General features: G+C 37.3%; 1 protein-coding gene across 1 annotated transcript in view; it reads right to left on the bottom strand.

Annotated features, from left to right (window-relative positions):
• Positions 1-24,989, bottom strand: part of tbkbp1 (TBK1 binding protein 1) — a gene marked incomplete at its 3' end in the record, with an annotated part of 90,883 nt that overhangs the window by 5,459 nt on the left and 60,435 nt on the right. The window contains exons 4-8 of the mRNA XM_038273889.1: positions 19,488-19,592; positions 10,848-10,995; positions 7,386-7,588; positions 6,398-6,459; positions 355-470 (exon numbers count right to left, since the gene is read on the bottom strand). Coding sequence (XP_038129817.1) covers positions 355-470; positions 6,398-6,459; positions 7,386-7,588; positions 10,848-10,995; positions 19,488-19,592 — 634 coding nt within the window. The remainder of the gene's footprint in view (positions 1-354; positions 471-6,397; positions 6,460-7,385; positions 7,589-10,847; positions 10,996-19,487; positions 19,593-24,989) is intronic.

Genomic DNA, 24,989 nt, shown 5'->3' with positions numbered 1-24,989 from the left:
ATGATACCATAGTCCAGCACAGATCAACGTGATGTTATGCAAGTAAAACTATCATCCATATAAATATAGTCCCTTTAGGATAATTTATCTTTTTTTTTTTAATGTAAGAGAAATCTAGGGGATTGTAAGGTGTGTAGAGGGAACATGCTATACTAGATATTTCTTGATTATACAATACGGTGTAGATAATGTATCCATGTTGTGGTAAATCAGAGATCCTGTTCTGAACCGGTAAGCATTTTCTTTTGAAGTGCATGCTGAAGTTTCACTGTGAATACACAACTGTTTTCAGAAAGCGCTCCTCCAACGTTCCTGCAGAAAAAGGACGCAGTGTTTCAACACAGAAACTCTAACCTGGACTGGCGGGTTCCTGCGCCGCTTTTCTCAGGATCTCCGTCTGCTTGGAGCACAGCGCTTGGAGGCGTCCCAGTTCCTCCGTTAACTCTGTGTAGGCCAGAGCCAAATTCACCCTGAAGGAAGAGAGGAGGAGGGCAATTATATAATTATCATAATCATTGTTACAGCAGAACATTAAAGTGTTGGCACAATGTTAAGGTGTTACAACTGTGTGTTTGCTTAAACAGTAATTGCAATGAAATTCTTGTCAAAATGCAAATTATTCAGTCCCTTACGCCAAGAAGTGCTTACAAACGAGAACATAAATTAATCTTCATCTACTCTGAAGCAGAAGACGACCTGCTGCAGTGACACACTAATTGAAAAGCTCATATTTTTAGATTGCACGTCTGAGCGCATAATTTAAAATCGCACCATTTTCATGCAAGATGTGTCTTGACACTCTCAGGGGCTGTGTTGACAGAGAGGCTCTATTTCCAGAGCTCTAAACCAGGATGGCTGCTGAACAGGCTTCTGTGTTTTAACCATGGCAACAAAATGACTTCCTCACGCCTCATTTCAGAGGAATTGAAATTTATTAAATGAGTTAAAGTAATAATAATATAAATCTTAATGCCAACCCGTCTTCACTCTGATAACAGCTTGTTGTTGTCAGATCAGATATGGCTGCAGTTTTTATAAACTCCTCAGCCTTGATCTTAAGTCGACTCATTCAGGTGCAGACGGCGATAGATAACAACACTTTTTATTATTAGGTTAAGACACGAAACCATACATCTAGCATAAAATCTACAAAGATAAGCTGCTCAACCGGGTAATTTATTTTACACTGGAAAGGGCTTCAAGAAAAACCTATCATTTGTTTCATCAACAGATTGAGAATTTGCAAGTTTCAATACACTTCATCGTGAGCGTCATGTGAAATTCATCACACCTACATGAAAGCCTCATTGTGTAATGAAACATCTCTGAAAGGGTAAACATAAACCAAGGCAGCACAAAGATCTGCCTTGAGATAAATAGATTTAAAAAAAAAAACAAGGTTGAAAAGAGGATGTTAATTTTGCACAAGGCCTTTTAGAAAAGCGCTGAAAGAATTGATGTGATGACCTTGCTAAAAAAAATTGACTGATCTCATTCTTCCATAAAGATTGTGATAGATAAAAAAACAACTTAACTTCTGCATATCTCGGGGAGTTTTTCTGCATAAAAAGAAAAGATAGAAACTTCCCTGCAAAAACAGAGAAACACCCTTCCTACACAGTAACCTGACTGTAAAATTTTAACATATGTTCTGCAGCCATACCCACACGCTTATCTAATGTAGTTTTATTTGCTCCTGCATATTTAATTTTGTATTAAAAACTCTTTTAGGTTTTACTTATTAAATCCAATTTTTTACTGGTGTCTATTTCAATACAAATTGACTCTCAAACCAGATTTGCTAACTCATTGCTCTAATGTCTCTTTCAACATTAATATGAGCGACCAATAGACCTAAACCTTAATGCAAAAAAATAAAATATAAATGACGGTGTCCATTTCGGGGAGGTATGCTGAGAAAAACCAAAAAAATAACTGAACAGCTCATAACTTCCAGCCGTTAGATGGTGCTTGCTAATGGCCCAACTAACTGCAGTGACTCACAAACAGAGTGGGGGTATCAAACCCATCAATCAGCCCACCTTTCTACCAAATACTTCTTTCCTTTTGGTTAAAGTTGGTGCAGCTTTCAATGAGCATCCCTGTCCGTGGTTTTTAAACCCGCTGCAGGAGATAAAATGAGTAATAATAATTTGTGTTACTTACTGGCATGGTGGGTGGAGAATGCAGCATAATGTTATTTAAAAAATGGTCCACAAAACTAAAAAGGCCCTCATTCTTTACTCCAGCATCAACTCTTTATATCTACAAGCTGATGTACAGTGAATTTATTGACAGTTTATAATTGACGCACCTCTTCCTTTTCACACTTATGCCATCGCACATTTCAGATCTGCTCATGTCTTTTAGCAGTTTTACAAACAGGTCCTGGCCAATTTGCAACACCTCTGGGTCCTGGCTCTACACCAGAGCAAAGAGGCTGACATTTAATAGGTTTTCTGTTTGTCTTTGCATTGAAAACTGCTTCACAAATTCACTTGCATGCATTTGCTTTCTTGTGCATATGTTCATTTGTTTCCTCTTTTCTTTCTTGAATGTGAGTGTGCACGTTTTGTACAGTGTACACTACGGTGCGTGGGAGGGGTGTGATAAAGCCAATGCAGCATTGATGAAAGGGTTGTGCAAGTGGATTGATCAGGTAGAGAAGCGTACAGTATGTGTGTATACATGAGTGGGAGATGAGCGTGGGCTGAAATCTGACCTCTGATCTGATGTTTTAAAGGGAGAGCAGTCTCCACACCTTCCTCTGGGATCTGACGTTCCCTCATTGTTGGCATGTACTAAGAGAAGCATGAGCATAATGCCTCTTGTTTTCTTAACAGAGAAAATGAGAGGTATTACAAGAAAAGGAAGCAGATTTTTTTTTAGACCTTCTGAGGTTGGGGTCTCACAGAAATTGGACTTTGTTTTTTTTTTCACACTTTAGAGAACTTATTCAGAATTTTGTTGTGCACTGTTTAGTGTTACACAGAAAGGTGTCAAACTTCTCTCACACCAAGCCACAGTTACGTGGTGATTCTTTGCATCTGTATTGTGAACCGTGCTGCGCTCAATATATAAAGAAAAAGAAAAGTAAATAGTGGTAAGAAGTTTTATTTGGGCTTTGAGAATTTCAGGAATCGCAACCACAGTTCTGTAAACAAATATTTGTCCCTTTAGATATTTATCTTTTTACTTTGGGTCACATTTGAATGTTTAAATTAATTAAATAAATATTATTTTTAGACTAAGATCACCAGAGTAAATACGAAAAAGAAGTATTATATTGTAAATCACTGCAGTACAATACTCTATTTGTTTTATTTTCCTATGTTATTTTTATACGCTTTTCTAAGGTGCACATTGTGTGACCAGTTCTACTATAACCTTTGCAATTTACTCTATTTTCTATTTCTATTTTTCTTAATTTTCTTTTCTATTCTAACTTTCTAAATGATTGTCTTATCTGTTAAGGTTAAAAAAAAGGGGCTGCCCAATTATTCAGAGGTGAACCCTTAGAACATCTAAACCTCACAGAGCGCAGACAGAAGGCAAGATGATGATCGAAAATAATATTTAACTGGACATTAGCATGTTAACTTTTAAATCGTCTACATGTAATTTTATAATCAACATAAAAGTAGGATCAGCATCCATTAAAATGTATGAAATATCTTACAAAAGAGAACTATGTTTACTATGTAACTGTAACACCTTTACAGTGAATAACAAGTGGTTTTATGGTTTCCATCATAGCAAAGCACATTATAACCTGTTTTGATGAGTACAAAATTTATGGACTAACTTCACTATTCCTTTAATGCTGTTTTAGATTACAGCATGGCAAAGTTAGTGTTAGTTTATATTACATTTGCGTGCCTAAATGTTTTGTTTTTTCAATTCTGACCGATCTATTCTCGATTCAATTCTGTTTTTTATTCTATAATATGTTTTTTTTAATGATGAATTTTGGTTGTACAGGTTGTAGGTTGTCCAAGGTTGTACAATACATGTCTCCTACGTTTCTTATGTCATCTTATCAAATTCTAGTTGAATACACAAGGTAAAAAAAATAGAAACCGACTGATATTCTCTTGTTTAGAATTAGCATGTTTGAAAGGCTCCTGCAACAGTCCTGCACAATCTTTTCTGTCGGATCCGATGTAATGCTTAAAAATGTAGAAAAGCCTGTATTTGAAAATTTAGAACAGGAGTTTTAAACAACGCTGCAATATCAATTAATTCACTGTTATGAGTTCGTGGATAATTGGAACACAAGATTTAATTCCAGTTTTTGTCTAAAATTTCAACAAGAAAAGGGGATTCCACTTTAGCAGGCTGTGATTTATTTGAAATTGCTCTCACTTTCTGTAAACTGAGGAGAGATTAGTCAGTCTCTACGTGAAGGAAGAGTTCTGCATTGGCAGAGAGGGGGTTGATCCAAGGGGTAATTGGCAGGTGCCTGTTGTCGCCTACAGTGTTGTGGCTTGAGGTCGATGATGGCAACTTTTTCAAGCATTAACGGTTCTCATTGACAGAAAAAGGTTCGCAAGCGCAGTTACAAGAAGCACAGTGGCATAAGATGGTTGTAAAAATGCAGAAGTTAACTCAAACACAATAATTAAATATAAAATAAAATGTGTGTTGCTTAAAAAACATTCACATACTGAGAAGATTCTAAATTTCATCACTAATTAACAGTCAGAAGACTTTTATAAAGATTATAAGGGTTAGAGCAAAAGTGCAGTGTTAATGTTCTTAACAAAATCTACTTTTTGAATGTGTCCAATTTACACTAAACAGGGCCAATTACAAGAAAAAGCTTCAGGAAAAATGTAGAGGCAATTCAGTAGGAGTAGGCAATATTGTTGAGTAAAACCAAAAGGTGACCAAGGTCTGGAAAAAAGTACTAGACTTCCACCGCATACTTAAAACAAAACGAGAGAAAAAAAAAAAAGGCAGCCTCGTACTGCTGCCGTACCATTTACTTTCTGTTTGCTCCCCATCGAAACACCTCTGGGGTTTCATTGTGTGGGAGTCAGTTGCCCAACCGCTGTGGTTTTTCTTTTCTTTTTTTTCTTGGGCCTTTTTTTTTTTATAGCTGACACCTTGTAAACATTAGATAGCAGGGGCAATTTTAGTTGCAGATGAAGGAAAAGGACCGCCCTCAGTGCCAGTAAAAAAAGTTAAAAGTATAAAAACATGCAGAAGATTTTATTCTGATAGCTTAGGGAGGGAATGATAATAAAGTGTGAAGATTTTATGCTTTATTGAAATGTTAAGGATATAAATTTTAAACATTAACTGGACAGTTATGTCCTGCTTTGTACATATACTGCCCCCTGCTGCTTAGGGCGATTATCTCCAGAAAGCATCTCCAATTTAATATATTTTTTTTATTTTTCTGTTTTGAAATTTTCATATTATTTTTCTGTATAGGTATCATGAGAATAAAAGTCATAGAGAACATAAATAAAAAAAATATATATATATAAAATTGGAGATGCTTTCTGGAGATTATCACCCTATATATATATATATATATATATATATATATATATATATATATATATATATATATATATATATATATATATACTGGGTGTATATATGTGGGTGTGTGTTTATGACAGACTGATTAGACTTAAAATGTAGATATATAGCACAGGGAATGAGTAATGAAAAGTAAAAAATTCGTAATCGTATTTTTTCTATATGTTTTCTATCTGTTCCAAAGCTTATTAAAATCCACATTATCCTTACCATGCCAATGTTAGCATTAGCATTATCATGCTAATGTTAACAGATGCCCTGATTAGTCTCATCACAAACAGTCGTGTCCCTTTAAAGGCTTCTTATGTGACCGTTATTCACCGTGACTAACCTCTGTTTCCTTTTGTTTGCTTTGTAGTTGTTTTCTGTGTCATCTTGGCTTTAGTTTGATCTTTTCTGCGTAAGTGTCCTCTGTGCTTCACCTGCTCTGATTGTGTGTATTTTTCACAATTAGTTCTCAGAACTGGACCCAGTCTGACCAACACATTTTCTCGGGCCATTTTCTTTTCTCTTTCACCAAACACCGGGAAAAATCCCCTTGTAGAATATATATTCACACGTAGCCGCAGCAGCCAAACACCATCACTCTTGTGTTAATGCTGTTTGAACCCAGTTAGTCAGTGATTTGAGAACTTATTTGCTTCCTAATGAGGCCCCTGGAGCACATCCCAGCAGGACAGCAGCGATGAGCTCGCGTTGAAACATTTCTAAATCTTGCTCTTTTTTGGTGATTGGTGCTCAGCCTGGGTTCCTCCTTGCTAACATTTACTACCGTATAGCCCCGCTTTCCTTCCAACCCGTTTCCACATCTCCCCCTGCTGAGAGATCATTGGTGGTCACTTACTGCTCATCGCCCACCTTCTTTATCCACTCTACATCGCACTGCTTGCACGAGGAAGTCATTTCCTGCAGAAGTAGAGCATGAAATTAGATTAGCAGGTTGCTGGTGGGATATTGGACAAAATCTGACAGCACAGGCAGATCAAGACAGCAAAGAAAAACTTCAGGGATTATTCTAGATATGTAATCTCAGTATTTTACCAACAAAGAGACAAGGGAGATCTTTTTTTCTTTTGGAATCTAATTACATTTTATGCTATAATTTATTTATTTAGAAAAACTTTAGAACTAAATATATGATAGGATAAGGAGGCTCACATAACATTAAGGAAAATGGAAAGAGCACGGATTCACTGAGCTGCAACTATTCCTAGAGTACGGTTCACTCAATCCAACATTTAACGCAAATTCTGCCTCCAGCTTCAAACTAGAGTTCATTGCTTGTTGTCAAGCTGAGGCCCATGGCTGAACGATGATCTAGCCTAATATGTTACTGTTCTTTAACATGTGCATGCAGCCACATATTTCTAATTTTAAAATGGTTTCTTTTGGATGTGACAATTCCATTTCTTTAAACCATATTTCATGTTTCTACATGTTTTCAAATGTTAGTATTATAAAATTTTATCTGATTTTAAAACTTTAAATGTTTTGACACAAGACTTGACTAGACATGTGAATAAATGACAAAAGTAATAGGAAACTTTCCACATGTTGCTGTTCTATATAAGGCAGTGAAATTGCAATATATTGTTTGTATTTCTAAGAGGTGCTGTGTTTATATATGGATTTTTTTTATTGAGTTTTATAGGTTCATTGTGTCTGCACAAAACAGTTAAGTTTGTAATTGGCTGTAGGGTGATAAAAGATCAAATGTGCAGAAGTTTGAATATTGTGAACACTTTTCCAAAGTGCTTTAAACTTAACATCTGAGCAGGTTGCTAAAATAGCTGTGATGCTGTGAACCAGGCTGAACACAAACCGACACTGACCCGCTCCCTCTGGTCGTTCTGCAGCTGCTGGATCTCATCTTTCAGTCGCTCTACCTCTGCCTTCCTCTCCTCCTCCCGCTGACATGCCCCCTGGGCTTCATGCCGTGCCCCTTCTAGCTCCGCCTCCAGCCGCTGCAGCTTCAGGTCGGACAGGGCGTCCAGGCTGCGTGAGCTCTGAAGGGTCAGGGCTGGACAGTCCAACACTTGGTGGAATAAAACAAAAAATAAAACTGTGGCATCAAACACAAATACTGAGCCTTCTCTTTTTTTTCCTGACTAATGCACCTCCGTGTCCATGGTTGTACAATCGATGACTATAAAAGAGCCAAAGAACTGACTTCCACCAAAGGCAGCATTCTTCAGTTGGTACCTGGGTGATTTGATCTGTGTGGGCTGGTTAGTGATTCAGCTTCGCTCACACAGTCCTTGAGCTACAGAAGACACAGCAACTGCACAGCGGCATCATCCTTTATCTTTGCCTCTGCCTCCTCCATACAATGCTTGTATGTGCAGTCACAGGTGCAAGCATTCAGTATAAAGTTAGCACTACAACATTTTTATTATATCAGTACTTCAAATTTTACCATATAAATAATGAAAGACAAACAGCTTTGATGCAAATTTCCATGAGTTCTCTGCCAGTTTGATGCCTAAGCAGAACGACAACTCCTCCTCATCAGGGTATACTAGAGCACAGGCATCTGTTGAGGCGGCAGTGTGGCACATTTCTTCCATGTTCCAGCCACCCACACCTCTGACAAGGTCACAATGCAAAGTAATTAAAGTTAAACAACCTCATCTAGTTCAGTCCCTCCATTATATTGCAGACTGAACAGCATTGTTTCCACTGCACTACATTTTTGTTACAAACAAATTTGTTTTGCCTTTTTTTCTTTTACACATTTGGTTGGGCAGGCTACCCACAATGGAGATCATTTGGTGGTGCAGATGGGCTGAATAATGCAGATTTACAGCACACATTCTACTGTGCCAAATGTTTTTAGAGCCAAAATGACTGAAGTTTAACTGCAAAGAACTTTTTAACAATTACATAACAGTTATTTGGTAACTAGGTCGGAAACTGGTAACTTTGGTAACTTAAAGTCTGAAAGTACAGATTAGCTGAAAGTAGATGTCTAAGCTACCTTGAAAAGTATTTCATTTTACAGAGACTTTACTGAAGGGCATTTATTCCAGAGTTTTCCATTATCATGAAAAATATTAAAATGCCAAGAGTATTTTTAAGCATGGTCACTTTAACATATTTCTTCACTATTTATACCACAATAGCAGAAATAAATATCAGTAATACAAAAAGCTAATATAGGGAATTTACTCTGTACATTTCAATGTTAAAAACCCTATTTTCTATTTTCATTTTTCACCAGTGTCCCGATGAACCTATCTCAAAATCCATCTACATGTAGCTGTCTTCTATCATCTGTTTGTCAGCATCACAGGTGCCATTCTCCAACAGTCTTAGCATGAAAGGTGGAATACACCCTGTACAGTTCAACAGTCCATCATAGAAGCATGCTACCATCCCTAAGGAACAACGTGACATTCATGTTTTTTTAAACTTAAAAGAAAAAAACAATTGGGTGAGAAAAACCTTCAGACTTCATGCAAACTCATATATATATATATATATATATATATATATATATATATATATATATATATATATATATATACACTATATTGCCAAAAGTATTTGCTCACCTGCCTTGACTCACATATGAGCTTAAGTGACATCCCGTTCCTAATCCATAGGGTTCAATATGACGTCGGTCCACCCTTTGCAGCTAGAACAGCTTCAACTCTTCTGGGAAGGCTGTCCACAAGGTTTAGGAGTGTGTTTATGGGAATTTTTGACCATTCTTCCAGAAGCGCATTTGTGAGGTCGCACACTGATGTTGGACGAGAAGGCCTGGCTCTCAGTCTCCGCTCTAATTCATCCCAAAGGTGTTCTATCGGGTTGAGGTCAGGACTCTGTGCAGGCCAGTCAAGTTCATCCACACCACACTCTGTCATCCATGTCTTTATGGACCTTGCTTTGTGCACTGGTGCACAGTCATGTTGGAAGAGGAAGGGGCCAGCTCCAAACTGTTCCCACAAAGTTGGGAGCATGGAATTGTCCAAAATGTCTTGGTATGCTGAAGCATTCAGAGTTCCTTTCACTGGAACTAAGGGGCCAAGCCCAGCTCCTGAAAAACAACCCCACACCATAATCCCCCCTCCACCAAACTTTACACTTGGCACAATGCAGTCACACAAGTACCGTTCTCCTGGCAACCGCCAAACCCAGACCCGTCCATCAGATTGCCAGATGGAGAAGCGCGATTCGTCACTCCAGAGAACGCGTCTCCACTGCTCTAGAGTCCAGTGGCGGCGTGCTTTACACCACCGCATCCGACGCTTTGCATTGCACTTTGTGATGTATGGCTTGGATGCAGCTGCTCGACCATGGAAACCCATTCCATGAAGCTCTCTGCGCACTGTTCTTGAGCTAATCTGAAGGCCACATGAAGTTTGGAGGTCTGTAGTGATTGACTCTGCAGAAAGTTGGCGACCTCTTCGCACTATGCGCTTCAGCATCCGCTGACCCCGCTCCGTCAGTTTACGTGGCCTACCACTTCGTGGCTGAGTTGCTGTCGTTCCCAAACACTTCCATTTTCTTATAATACAGCTGACAGTTGACTGTGGAATATTTAGGAGCGAGGAAATTTCACGACTGGATTTGTTGCACAGGTGGCATCCTATCACAGTTCCACGCTGGAATTCACTGAGCTCCTGAGAGCGACCCATTCTTTCACAAATGTTTGTAAAAACAGTCTGCATGCCTAGGTGCTTGAATTTATACACCTGTGGCCATGGAAGTGATTGGAACACCTGATTCCAATAATTTGGATGGGTGAGCAAATACTTTTGGCAATATAGTGTATATATATATATATATATATATATATATATATATATATATATAAAGGATGATGGACTATCTGGAATCATACAGTCCAACAGAAGACAACTGTGCTAATTAGAAACCCAGATTGTTTATGAAGTGACCAAAAAGACAAGAGCAACTAAACAAAAACCTCACTTAATAAAAAACAGAATGTGTATGAAAGAGGAGAAGATAGAATGCTGAGTCAGATAAATAGAACAAATTTGTCCAAATCTACACACTGTATCCCAGTCATAAATCATGTAAAGAGCAGTTCACACTGTGGCAAAAACATCGTTTCCCTATAGAGCTGAGCAGCCAGTAAGAAAAAATGCAACACTGCGTATTTAAAAAGTTACGGAAAACGTGAAGAGACGGGTTATTTTCTTGTGGCCTCTATGTGTCTTTGAAACAATTGCTCTATTTGCTTACAATCCTTCTGAGACGCACTCATATCCACAATTGGTCCAGTAAAACTGTCCATTAATTGCTTGTCAGAATGAAATGTAGCTTACTGTGTTTGTCAGGGCCAGCGTGAAGCTGCAGATACTGCATGTCTTTGCTGTGTAGCTGCATGTTGAGCTTCTGCATGGACTCGTCCCTCTGCCTCAGCGCAGACTCCAGGTTGAGGATACGCTCAACATGTTTCTCCACCAGATTTGTCTGTAATTACACATATAATGTACGTACAATAACCCAAAATGTGACACAGCTGAGAACAAGGTAAAGCACGATTTATTTTTCATTTTTCTGTGGGGTACCTGTTAGCAACTAGTGACACTTGTAGCAGTAACAGGTCAAACACAGACACTACCTGGGGATTAATTTTCAGAAATAATACCCAAAATATACAATTAAGATTAAAGAAATACTAAAAATCAGACACACTTAACCAGACAAACAAACCAAACAAAATATGAACGTTTATGGAAATAAAAAGATGAGAAACGACTTAAACAGGGTACTCCTTTAAAGCCGAGGTCTAAATTGGCAATTTAAATTATTGCATATGTCTAAATACAAGGTGTTATCTCAGGTTTTAAGGAAAACACCCAGGATTTAGGTGTTTTCTTAGACTGGCTTCCAAACAAAGAAGGAAGACAGGGTGGCAGGGATTTAATGATATTAATATCTGGCTTTGATAACCGCATAAAAATGTTTTGCACTAAGGAAGCCACACATGAACCAAAAGTCTTGTATGCGGAGAGCTGCCAGAGTCTTATGCAAAAGTGGGTGGATTTCCCCCAAAAAAAACACTACACCATATTTTTACTCAAGTAAAAGTAAGGAGCAGTTACTAAAAATACTACTTAAGTGCTGAGAAACTCATCATAATGAGAGTTTCACAAATCCCATAACAGCATTGGATATCAGCTCAGATATTGACTTATTTGATTGACATATTGGATATCGGATATCGATGATCCAATCCAGAGCACTTTACATAGAACTGGTATTTCTTTCTTTTTGCTCATTTGTTAATAAATAACATATAGTACATTTATATCTGTGTTATCTTTCACCTCTTTAACAATATTTATCTTAAAGCTAAAACCTTTACTCATATGACAAGATATATGGTTCATTCATCCAGCATTCAAATCAGATTGCTATCAGATATCAGCCGATATGCTCAGCCCAGGTATCAGACCAGAAAAAAACTGGATAGATGCATCTACGATCATAACATTTAATTTATTATTTTGAATTATGTAATACAGACAGAACAAAATGTAAACTTATGAACAAATTCTGGTTTTTAAAAGAATATAAAAAAATAATAAAAACAACAAAAAAGAAGAAAGCAGAAGAATTACTTTGCCAAAGCATTTTTATTTTAAGCATAAAACTTATGAAACCAGTACCCCCAGTGACAATTTTTACAATATTTACTTCCTACTGTACATTAGCTCGACCTCCAAATGTTGCAGTAGGTTCACTAGATATAAATTACAACTGTGTTCAAAAAGTAATGCTTGTTATGACATCAACATTAAATGTGTGGCAAATATTATTCAGCAAAGTCACTGCAAATAGAGTAGCCAAATATTTTACTTAAGAGTAGCAATATTTTTTTACTCAAGTAAGATGAAAAAGTATCGTGCAGTAAAACTACAACTAAACGTAACTCTTTGTTAAAACGTTACTCTCATAAATAAAGATGATTAAGCCAGCGTATACCTGACGTCAAAGATTCTCCTAAAACTCTGGCATAGTCTGAACTTTCTATTTATTTTTTAAATTTTGAGCGTACACATAGAGTATTCAAAATGAGTCTAGAACTTATGTCCAACAACAGCCTAACTAACGGACGGCTGTGTGGTGCCGATTAAATCTCACAAGCCAGCGTCCTGAGAGGGGCAGCGATGCACCTGGAGGTGCCTGCCCTGCATAAAAAGATTTATTTGATCGCGGTATTAACCTAACGGCTGTTTACTGCCCGCCAAAAAAAAAGAAAAGAAAAAAGGATAAATAACTAAAAAGAAAGAAGAAAGAGGGTTTTCAGTTGCAACAGATTTGTTGGTAGTGGCTGTGAGCATTAACGCAGGGAGAATCCATCACACTCACCTACACGCTCACCCTATGATAGGGATAAAGTCTGGACAGAACTGACAGTTTCCTCCTGTGAACCCCCTTTTTATACAAAAAGGCTGCCAATACACCATTATACAATAGCTAGATGGAAACATGTCAGTGGTCGTCTGGAACACGTCAGATACGTTGATATGCGTTGGACATAAGTTCTTGATAAGTTACGCTTAAGTTATGCACAAGTTACTCATAGGTTTTGGATAAGCTAGACACCACAGGTCAACATAGGTTGACATAGGTCAGCGATCAAATAACCAGTAACTTATAACCAGTAACTTATGCCCCATGTATAGCATACGTTGACACCTATCAAGATGGTGCCAGCGTGTTTCAGCATAGTTCAGCGTGCACATAACTTATACAAAATGTACTCGTAACTTATCCAACGTATGCCAGCGTTTTTGGCAGATTTTTCGTAGGTCAGGCATACGCTGATCTAAATCGTTAAGTTGTGATGGGGCTCAAGAAAGGGCTGCAGTGGGTAGCACTGCTGCCTTGCAGCAAGAATGTTCTGGGTTCGATTCCCGGCCCGGTGTCTTTCTGGATGGAGTTTGCATGTTCTCCCTGAGCATGCGTGGGTTCTCTCCGGGTACTCTGGCTTCCTCCCACAGTCCAAAAACATGTCTGTTAGGTTAATTGGTTTCTGTAAATTCTCCTTAGGTGTGAGTGTGTGTGTGAATGGTTGTTTGTCTCTGTGTTGCCCTGCGATGGACTGGCGACCTGTCCAGGGTGTACCCCGCCTCTCGCCCATTGACTGCTGGAGATAGGCACCAGCACCCCTCGCGACCCCACTCGGGACAAGCTCAAGAAAATGTAACTAGTAACTACTCATCTCTGGCCTTTTTTGCTAGTAAAAAGTAAAATGTTAGCATCACAGGTAGTAAAAAGTAAAATCTATTGCCCCAACTCATGGGGCGATAAACCGTCAATCCTTCAATTGCAGGGCAAACTCCTACATCTGATGCCACTGTCGCCCTGTACCAGTAAGTCCAGGAGATAATGGACCATCAATATGTCAGACATTTATCTGAGTTATGCAGAGTAACAAAAACTCTAATGAGTTCAACATACCGTGAGCTATATGAGTTTTGGAATTCAGCTTAAACTGGACTGATATGCTTTAGAATACATTGAACAGATGGTTCATAATGGAAAAACCTCCAATTCAAACTATTCTGAAAAAGTGCTTCACAGTTCTAAAAACAAAAATGCCACTTAAATGGTCCAATCAGTTATTAGATGTAGGAAGCACTTACTTCTAATGTTTAAAGTACTCAATTAAAATAGAACGTAGCTTAATGCTGCTGCTTTGGCTTTGAGAAACGCGCATCAGTCATTCAGCAGCTGTCTATAACTCTTGGATCTTATTGTTTTTGCCATTAAGCCCAAATAAAAGGGTTGAGCATTTAACTTTATCAGTCTTAATTTTTTTAACAAAGCATCTTACTTTAAATGTATTTCCCTTTAAAGATTGTGTTAGTGAGTAAGTGAAGGAAAGGCTGGCAGGCGAATTAGGCGCAGTTTGCAGATGAAATCCCATTAATGAGCTGCAGGTGACACTGTGATGGTCCCTGCCAGGTGGCGGCTCCAACATCTCTGGCACGCTTCGTTCCCTCATCACTCTGACAGCTTAAAGCTGCTGAAGATACTCTGTGAGATGGACTCCACTGTCAAGTGAGATGTTATATTACATAGATAGGGCACCGAGGGAAGTTCAGCCAGCCAATCTGTTCAGTTGGACAGCTCTGCCCGGTGTTGATTTGTAAGCACTTAGATTAAATGAAATTCTTCAAGTTTTAACCAGAAAAATGGTGCACAAGGGAAAGCTAAATCACATATGGTTTAATTCGTCAGGGGAGAATAATTAAAAGAAATGTGCAAAGTTGAATCTTCTCCAAAAATATTTTTGGTCAGACCAGGACAAACAAGTATTTGTTTCATTGTCGTTGTGAAAATACATTTATTTTTGCTTGGCAGATAATAAAGGGCCTTCACTGAAAGATTTGATTATCTGAAACCTGCATATTTTCAGCTGAATTATAAATGCTCCTTTCTCCAGCTCCTGGAGTAGAGGTAGTAGATCTAGAAGGATAAACTTCTTTATAGAACTTTATAGAAAGGGATTTAAATTGATCAATCTAATTCCCTAATACTGTTTTATGAAATTATTATAGGATCCAGATAATTGCTGCTTTTTCTCATTAGAAATTGTGATTTTATACATACAGCTGTGTACTTTTTTTGTTTTTTGTGGAAATTCTTTTGAAACAGGTTGCTATCATAAAATGTTAAACGAATTTTAGCTCAATTGTTTTTTTTTTGTTTTTTTTTTTAGAGATACGGGACTTATCTTTGAACTTACTGCCTCTGAGCAAATGAATGGTTTTATTTGAAGAAGTGTCTCTGCAATGAGAATTGTGGAATAAAATACAAAATCAAAGTACATGGACAACAGATGAGCAAGTTTCTAAATATCCAGGGTTTTCTTTAGGCCTGCAACAAAACCAAAGGAATACTATAGAGGAAAACAAAAATATTTTGGGGTTAATATCAAGACAAAAAAGACAAAGAACCTCATTACAGCTGCATAACTACATGTGCTGTATGTATTCAGGGGGGTGTAACGTGACTGATCATCATAAAGTAGTTTATCTAAAGCAGAACATAGCATGATATTTTATATAATATTTTTTTGTACAACAACCAAAATTGTACACCGACTGACTAATAATTAAGCAATTAATTAATCTTCTCGCTGCTGTCGTGATGGTTAACCCATGATCTCCATAATAAAGCTCTGCCTTTCATAACTCCTAATTTAACCAAAATAATAAATGCAGCCTTTTTGTCAGGCGTTTTCTCCCAGACCCTAGAAAGAGCAATTTTCAACCCAGTGGAAAAACAGCAACTCAGACAAGTGAATACTGCACAACTACAGGCCGATCTCAAATATCCCCTTTATCAGGAAGATTATATAAAAAAAAAGGCTGAGTTTCCAACAGCTAAACACCTTCCTAACAATGAGCAGCTGCTTTGACGTCTACCATACAGAGACTGCCCTTTTCAAGGTGTTTAGAACCATTGTTCTCATAGTATTGAACCTTAGTGTAGAATTCAACCCTGCTGATCAGGCTCTTAGCTAGCAATGCTTTACGGGTGTACATTGTATACCCTTTACTAAAAATATTAGAAATTGTGTGCCCTGTTTTTGAAATGTATTGTTTAGGGCACAATCGCTACATGCTCCCTCTAATGTAGATCTTAATAAACAACAATATAAGGTACAATAACTATGCAGATGACACATAGCTGTATGTTATCATATCATCAGCTAACTATGAAACCATTCCAATGCATCGATATTAATGCATGGATGGGACAAACATTCTTTAGCGAAATCAAGATAAAAGTCATATTCTTTGGATCAAAATAGAAAGTTTTAAATTTAGCACAAAGCTTCAGTTAATATAGCTAAAAACGACTAATCAGGTATGAAACTTTGGTTGTGGTTCTTTTTTACGTCTAAATATAATTCCAGTAGTTCTGTTTCTAGCCTCAGATTTTTGTTTTGAGAACATCAGCGAGCAAAGAACATCATGACGACAGAGGGACGCGGTAAAAACAGGTCACGGACAGATATGTGAAGTTTTAAGCCACTGTTGCAAACCTACAGTAGAAAGACATGGCCATGCACCTAAACTGACACTTCAGGCAAGGAGATTATTGATGAGAGAAGCACCCCAGAGGTTTATGGTAACTCCGGAGGAGCTGCAGATATCCGCTTAATCAATGCAGTTTGTTGACAGGACTAAATCATAAGTAGTGCACTCCGCAGCTCTGTCCATGTAGAACAGGGATCTGTAACCTGCATCTCTATAGCGGCCTAGCGGCCTTTTGGACTTTCCAGGGTGACTCTTAATGGATTTTTAAAATAAATTATAAAGAAATAAACTAACATCTTTAATGTAGGTATAACCAGAAAAGCACTCAGATGTATTGGCACTTTCACCTTACTTTAATACCTGTATGCACAGAATCCTTAAAAAGAATTCCTGGATCCAGATGGTGATCCGTATTGTCACAGTCTTGGTTCTGTTAGGTTTTCTTTTGAGTATTCAGTTTAACTTTGCTCCATGTTTTATTGGTTTAATTCCTTTTTTTTTTCTGGTTATATTTGAGTTCTTAGGTTTTTATTTGTTGCCCTTCTTCTTCTTCTTCTTCTCTTCTATTATGGCGGATCACAAGCAACTTTAAGGTGCATACCGCCACCTACTGTACATGAGTGTGTAGCAGCGTTACTTCACATCTATTAGATTCTATTTTTTAATTTTGTATTCTTAAGATACAAAAACAATGCTTTCCTTAGTTTATGAATATCTGTTATGTTTCCTTCATTTCCTAATATTCCTTTAAGGTTCCATTAATGCCCTATACTTCTAACTATTCTCTTTAATTTTTCCCTTTCGTGTTCATATAACTTACAGTTCATCAGTATGTGTTCTACATTTTCTTTTTCACCACATTTCTCACATTTCTCACTATTTTTCCTCCCTATTAAGTAAAGCATGTCATTTAAGTAGGTATGACCTATTCTTAATCTACTAACTATTATTTCTTCTCTTCTGTTTCTTTCATTAATGTTTCGAATTCGAACTGACTTTTGCACTTCATATAATCTTCTTCCTTTCCTATCTTCGTTCCATATTTTTTGCCATTCCTCCATTTCTTTACTTTTAATAAGTGATTTCCCTTCCCCTTTTCCAAAAGGAATTGAAATCGTTATTTCCCCCTCTAAAGCCCTTTTAGCTAATTTATCTGCCTTTTCATTGCCTTTTACTCCTTCATGTGCCGGCACCCAACAAAACCAAACATCAATGCCACCCCTATATAGTCTAAATAAAATATGATGAATTTCTAATACCAAATCTTTTCTATTATTTCCTTCTCCCTTAATACTTTCCACTACTGCTTTAGAGTCTGTGCACACCACCACCCTGATTGGTCGAATCTCCTCCACCCATTGCAAGCCTAATATAACTGCCACCATTTCTGCTGTAAATACCGACAATTGATCTGATATTCTTTTGTGAATACATTTTTTAAACTCTGGGATATATATTCCTATACCCACATAACCTTTTAGATTTTTAGAACCATCTGTATAAATTTTAAGGTAATTATTATATGTAGTTCTTAAATAAATATCAGTTTTTATCCCTATTTCATTTATATTCCAATCATTTTTCATTGTATTGATTTGCAAATCTACATTAACCTCAGGTATTAGCCATGGAGGAATAACGCTAATTGGGTTAAATTGAGCTATTTCCTTGTCTTCTAGTCTATACTTTTTAATCCATTTCCTAACCATCCATCCAAATCCATTACTTTGGAACTTCACATATTCCCAACAATTTTGCAGAATAGTTGAATTCACATGATTATCTATATTACTTTTAATTTTCATCCAATATGCTAAAGCTAATTTAATTCTCCTCATTTCAAGTGGAGTTTCCCCACTTTCAATTAATAGAGCATTAATAGGTGTTGTTTTTATTGCTCCTGTACATATTCGTAAAGCCCTACACTGTAATCTTTCTATTTTTTGTAATGATGTTTTAGCTGCTGCTCCATATATAATGCTGCCATAATCTATTATTGCTCTCATTAGAGCCCTGTATATGCTTAATAATGACTGTCTATCTGCCCCCCAATTGTTTCCAGCCACAGCCTTTAATATATTAATAACTTTTTTACATTTGGTTTCTAAATTTGTTGCCCTCTTGTGTTAGTCTCCTTTTCCCTAGCTCCTTTCTAGACTCCACTCTTCACACCTGATCCTAATCTGCTCGTTAGTCCTCTCTTTGTTCAGTCTTCCATAAATACTCTCCTTATGCAGTTCCTCAGTGCTGGTTCCTCTTCTTACCTTGTTTTTCCTCTTCTAACCCTGGCTCCTCGTGATTTTTTCCCCCCTGATGTCTCCATGGCTCTGGTTTGTGTTACATTTTAAGTTGGATTTGGATTTTTGGATTCCTGCCTCAGTGGTTTGTGATCATTCTATTAAATCTTCGAGAAACTCACCTCTGCATCGCTGCCTCTGCATTTGGGTTCTCAAAAACCACAACCAAACCCTGACACGTATCCTCATCAATATTTTATGCATTGTTTCTTGGACTGAGGTGCACCTTTAGTAAAAAAATTCATTAAACTCCATAACTTTCCTGCATACAGACATACAAACACACACAGACTCAACTAGAACCATAACCCACTTGGCAGGTTTTTCTTTTTTTTATTTAACAGTTGAATACAATTCCCTCAACAGCCCACTTAAAGTACCAGTATAACACCATGTTAAAAAAATATTAAAATCTCATAAATAAAATATGCCCAGACTCCATTTGCAAAGGTTGTATTTTTCTTTACTTTTAAGCCCCCGCAAAACAATTGCTGTTTTACTAACTCTCAAATCCACATTCATTATGGGCTGGGAAGTGTTGCTCTGATGCTTAAAATCTTTATTAAATACTTTGAGATTCTCCATTGTAAGTGTTCTCACTGACCATCTTGTCAAGGTCCCTCTGGAGGTTGTTCTTTTCCATGTGGATCTTCTCGTAGGCCTGGATCACATCCTCCAGCTGCTCCTCTCTTTCCTTTCTCTTCTGGAGCTAAAGAGAGACAAACCCACATATTTTCATCTTATTAGTTTCCAAAATTCCCCACAAAGGAAACAGGGGGAGAGAAAGCTCTACACAGAGAGTCCGCAAACATGTCCCATAAGATGTTCTGTAACCAGGTGAAACTAGGACACTGAATTTCTAATATGTCAGCATGTGCTACACAGCACTTCCCTGATGTCACCAGAAATAATAAAGGGGAACATTTGATGCCTCTGTGGTTAAAATCTGTTTACTGTGTGTACACCAAAGTGAGACACAACCTTATCCGGTCGACCTGGGAGCTGTGAGATTTTTCAAAACAAAGTGAAATAAGAGAAATTTAAGTCAGGCAAGGGAAAGAGTTTGCTGAAGCATATGGAAAGAAAACATTTGGACGATGGGGGGGTGGGTAACTTCTACTCCTCTCAGTAGGTGTTTGGTTCACTCCTCATGAGCTAAGTCCTGCAGTTGTCTCAGGTTTGAGGGTGTCTTTTCTAAGGTGCCTGTTTCTGCTTCCTCCAAAGATATTTAATTGTATTTAGGTCAAGTCTCATAGAAAGCCACTTCAGAATAGTTCATTGTTTTCCTATTAGCCCTTCTTGGTTGTTTTTTAGCAGTTTGTTTTGGGTTATTACCCTGTTGACCTTCAACTGAGCTTTCTGACACTGGGCAGCAAATTTCTCTCTCGAAACCCTTAGTAGTCTTGAGATTTCACTGTACCCTGCAGATATTCAAGACACACTGTGACCGATGAAGCAAAGCACCCCATAACATAACAGAGCCTCCTCCATGTTTCACAGTAGGGATGTAATCCTTTCCATTTGTGAACACAGAGCTGAGAGCCTCTGCTAAAAAGGTCAATTTTGTGTCATCTAGCCATGAGACATTCCCCCAGAAGTTTTTTTGGCACGTCAAAATGTAGATTGGCAATTTCCAGTCTGGCTATTTTATGATTTTTTTTTTTTCAACAATGATGTCTCCTTGGTTTTCTACCATTAAGTCCACTTTGGCTCAAATAATGATGGATGGTGCAATCTGACACTGATGTTCCTGGATCTTAAAGTTCCCCTTTACTCACTTTAAAAGGTTTTCTGGACTCTTGTTACCATTTGTATTATCGTCTCTTTGATTTGTCATTAATTTTCCTCTTGCTGCTCCATCTAGAGGGGTTTGGCTACAGTCCCATGGATCTTAAATTTCTAAATAATGTGTGCAACTGAAATCAAAGAAACATCAGCGTTTACCTTTAACATGCTTGTCAATAAATGTATTTCTAATCCCCTGAGGCAACTCTTTCCTTCCCTTTCTCTGGCCCATGTTCAGTGTGGTACACACCATCCCACCAAACAGCACATTGACTAACTGTAGCCCTATAAAAGAACCGCAGACTGATTAAAAGATTTTAGACAACTGTAATACTCATTAGTAGGCACATCTTAATGTTCTGTTGGTCACAGTTTTTAATATAGGTACCATCATTTTTGTCCAGGCCAGTCTCAGGGGTTTATATCTTTTTAAATAATTGTGTTGAATCATGGTTATAAAAAAAATGTCTGACTTGTCATTTATTTATTTTCATAGAATTTTTCTGTAATAGCTCTGTGTTTTCCTATATCAGATGCAAGTTACTTGTGTGACAAATGTGATTTTCTTTCATTAAACAAGGGGTACCAACAATTTTGTCCACGTCTGCACTATATGGGTGTAGTAAACTGGTGCATGGATGGTTTGTGGAAAGCTTTAAAAAGGTACAGCTTTAGTTTATAAAAATTGGATGTAATATGCCACCTCAAGACACCATAAAGATTAACTACAAGCACCTTGATTCATGGATTTCAGTTTCTTATACAAGTATTATTACTTAAGTTGCTCTAAATAAAATAATCATCTTACAAAATATCCTTCAGAAGTCGCCTAGTTCAGTTTCGTTGGATGCAAAATAACGCAACAAGGAAAACTAACAATCAAACCAACCCTGGTGGGTGAAGCATCATGCTGTGGGGATTAATTTCTTCAGCAGGTAGATACAATCTGGTCACTTAATGTCACAGTTTTGGTTCTGTTATGTTTTCTTTTGAGTCCTCAGATTTACTTTGCTCTATGTTTTCTGGTTTTAGTGGTTTAATTCTTATTTTGTTGTGTTTTCTGGTTATTTTCAGTTTTCAGGTTTTTATTTGTTGCCCTCTGCTGCCCTCTTGTGTTCTCCTTTTCCCTAGGTCCTTTCCTGTTTTGCTCTGTTCACACCTGTTCCCAATCTCCTCGTTAGTCCTCTCTTTCTTTCAGTCTCCCATAAATACACTTTCTGTTCAGTTCTTCAGTGCTGGTTCATCGTCTTACTCCCTCCAACTCCGACTCTCTGAGTCTTCCTCCTTGTGGTAGTTTCCCCCCCTGACGTCTCCATGGTTTCTGGTCTGTTTGACTTTGTTTTCATTTTTGATTTCTTGAAATTTTGGATTCCAACTTCAGTTGTTTGTTTACTCTTCATTAAATCATCAAGAAACTCACCTCTGCCTCCCTGTCTCTGCATTTGGATCCTCACATTACAACCTAATCTTGACACTTATTAAGAAGCTGGAGGAGGCTAAATACAGGTTAGACATTTAAAAAACCTGTTAGAGCTGGAAGAAGACTGAGGTGGGGATTCTTCTCCCATAAAACGCATAGCCAGAGCTACAATCAAATGATTTATATGGGATAGCTGTAATTTAAATGTATACACAGCTGTTTGAACTTGTAAATAAGTAAAAAATGTGAATAAATTAAAGATTTGTAATAGTTTCTTGTTGTAAACGCATACATACATTAGACTATCAGTCCGTAGGATATCAAGTTTAGAAAATAAAAATACAGATTTGAAAGTTAAAATGTTGCAAAACAACCAGTACGGATCGCAATTTCAACAAGTGCAAATCTAGAAGCCCTGATAAATCTGTTTTACCCCTCAGTAAGTGGTAGTGGTAACACACCAGGTGGTTGTTCGCCGACCTGTTCTAAACAAGAAGGAAGCTAAAAATAAAACCATCAATGTTATGATACATCTACGTTGAAAAGTTATTTTCAACTGATTTCAAAGTTTCATGTTTAATCAATAAATCTGTATTCCTTTGGTTCTTGTTGAAAGGTTGCATACCAACAACTTTCACTGCACTACCACCACCAACCAGCAACCCCCAAAGCTTCATCAGGGGATTTAGATTTAAACTAATAAATCTATCATTTGTACTGATTTGTATTCTTGTATTCGTGACTTCAGAACTTCTATTCTAACAAATAAAACATTTTATGTCATGTATTCATGTTGAAAACAAGGAGGAAATAAAAATGTTTGATTCATTTAAGTTTTTTAAGTAGATTTACAACTTCAGACACCTCTACATACTTTATGTTTTTATTGCCATTTATCTTGGCTTTAGTTCAAAGCCTACTCTGATTTCCAAACAATCTAAATATAATTGAGAATATGGCAAGACTAAAAAAAAAAAACATGTTTTCAGACTCTCCCTCCAACCTGACAAAATGTCACAGTCCATGTTGATGGTGAACTGGCCCCAGTGTGGACGTGACACCATGTTCCCTCATTTAATTTCATGGTAAGCCTTAGCCGTATTTAGTTTATATATTTATCAAGACACATTTGGGCAAAAATACGGCATATAAAGGAGTTTAAGGCTACGTTCACGCAGCAGTTTTAAAGGAAAAATTCCTTTTTTTTTTTTCTTTTTTTTTTTGCTTGAATATGATTTTTTTGCACATGGTCATTCATATTAATATTTAATAGGAAAACATCATCAGATTGCAGTCTGAAGGGTTCATGACCCCAAAGCACCCAGCATGAGCAGAAGGAGAATGTAGACATCACACAGCAGTGCACTTTTTATGGAACTAATAATAGATGCTGCCGTATCTGTGTTGTAACCAGCTGTTAAGCAATGGGAGCAAACAATGTCATGACAACATCGAGGCAAAATGAAGAAAGTTAAAATATAAAGAGAGCATGGCTATCAAAAATGGCCTTCAGTGGAAATATGACTGTTTCTGCTACAGGGTTGTTTGTTTGGATTTGTACTGATGAAATGTGACAGTTCTGACTGTGGGAACAATTGATTACATTTCAGATCTAGTGCCATTATGGAAGAGGGATTTTATTAGGTCAAAATATTGGAATTGTGATGTTCAGATGGCGATAAAACACAGATACCGACAAAAAAAAAAAAAAAAAAATACAATTTGAGCAACATTTGCCTGCTGCGTAAACCTAGACTAATGTTAAAATTCACCAAATGTCTCCCTCCAACTGTACTCTAGAGCAGAGGAGATGAGTTTAAAAATTGAAATAATCTTGCCTGACTTTATCAGATGTAAAAGCCACTGCAGTTTGGGGCTATTTTAGTAGTGTGGTTTTGCCCCTTAGTTGCCAAAAAGAAACTCCTAACACTTAAGAATGCATGCACATTTTAGATTTTGGCTGAACACCTATAAACAAATCAAAGGTGCAGAAAAAGACATGTATGAGGTAGTTTCCTGTATAAGAACTGACTGGTCAACACAGAGATCTGACATCAACCCGCTAGTACGCCTCTGAATGAAAACATCGACCACAAGCCAGGCCTTCGCATCCTATATCAGTGCTTGGCTTAAAACTGCAACCAGTCAGAAATGACCATACATGCAGTCCTAAATCTTGTGGAAAGTAAAAGGGGAGACAAACATCATATAAAACAATACAGACGGATTTTAAAAAGTCACACAAGTTTGTATGCGTGTGAATGCAGTTAGCAAAGAGGGGGCTGAGACTTCTGGGAAATCGTCAGTTGATTGTCAGAATCAGATTGACATGAGTTCAGAGGTTTACATTATGCCAGTCCAAAAGGGATGCAATTAAACACATTACTATATCCCGTGTGCATTGAATGTCCAAATAATAAACTTTATGTTAAATAATAAAATGTGCCATTTATTATTTAATACCTTATTATTTTTTAATACCTTGTTATCATTTTGTTGTAGTTATTTTTTTCTTGTATTTGAGTTCTTAGATATTTCTTGTTTGCCCTCTTGTGTCACTCTCCTTTTCCCTAGCTCCCTTCTTGCATCCTTTGTTCACACCTGCTCCCAATTTGCTAATTAGCCTGCTCTTTGTTTCTCTCTCCCATATATTCTCCTGTTCAGTCACTCTTTGCTGGTTTGTCGTAATTTCTTTGCTCCCATGTTTTGAGTATTTCTGGTTCTCAGTTTTTGTGGATTTATGTTTTGGGATTTTTGCTTCTGTTACCCTTTTTGTCATTAATGTTCAAGAAATCAATATGCAGACCCCTAAGCGTCTGCATCGGGGTCCTGTCAAACCAACCACCCCTGACAATGTATATTCTGTTTGATTAAATTTTTTTTAACAAACTGATATCAAAA

The sequence above is a fragment of the Cyprinodon tularosa genome, unplaced genomic scaffold (assembly GCF_016077235.1).
Source record: "Cyprinodon tularosa strain WSP-4 unplaced genomic scaffold, ASM1607723v1 ctg897, whole genome shotgun sequence".
Classification (NCBI taxonomy): Eukaryota; Metazoa; Chordata; class Actinopteri; order Cyprinodontiformes; family Cyprinodontidae; genus Cyprinodon; species Cyprinodon tularosa.
This window is presented reverse-complemented; position numbering and strand designations above follow the sequence as displayed.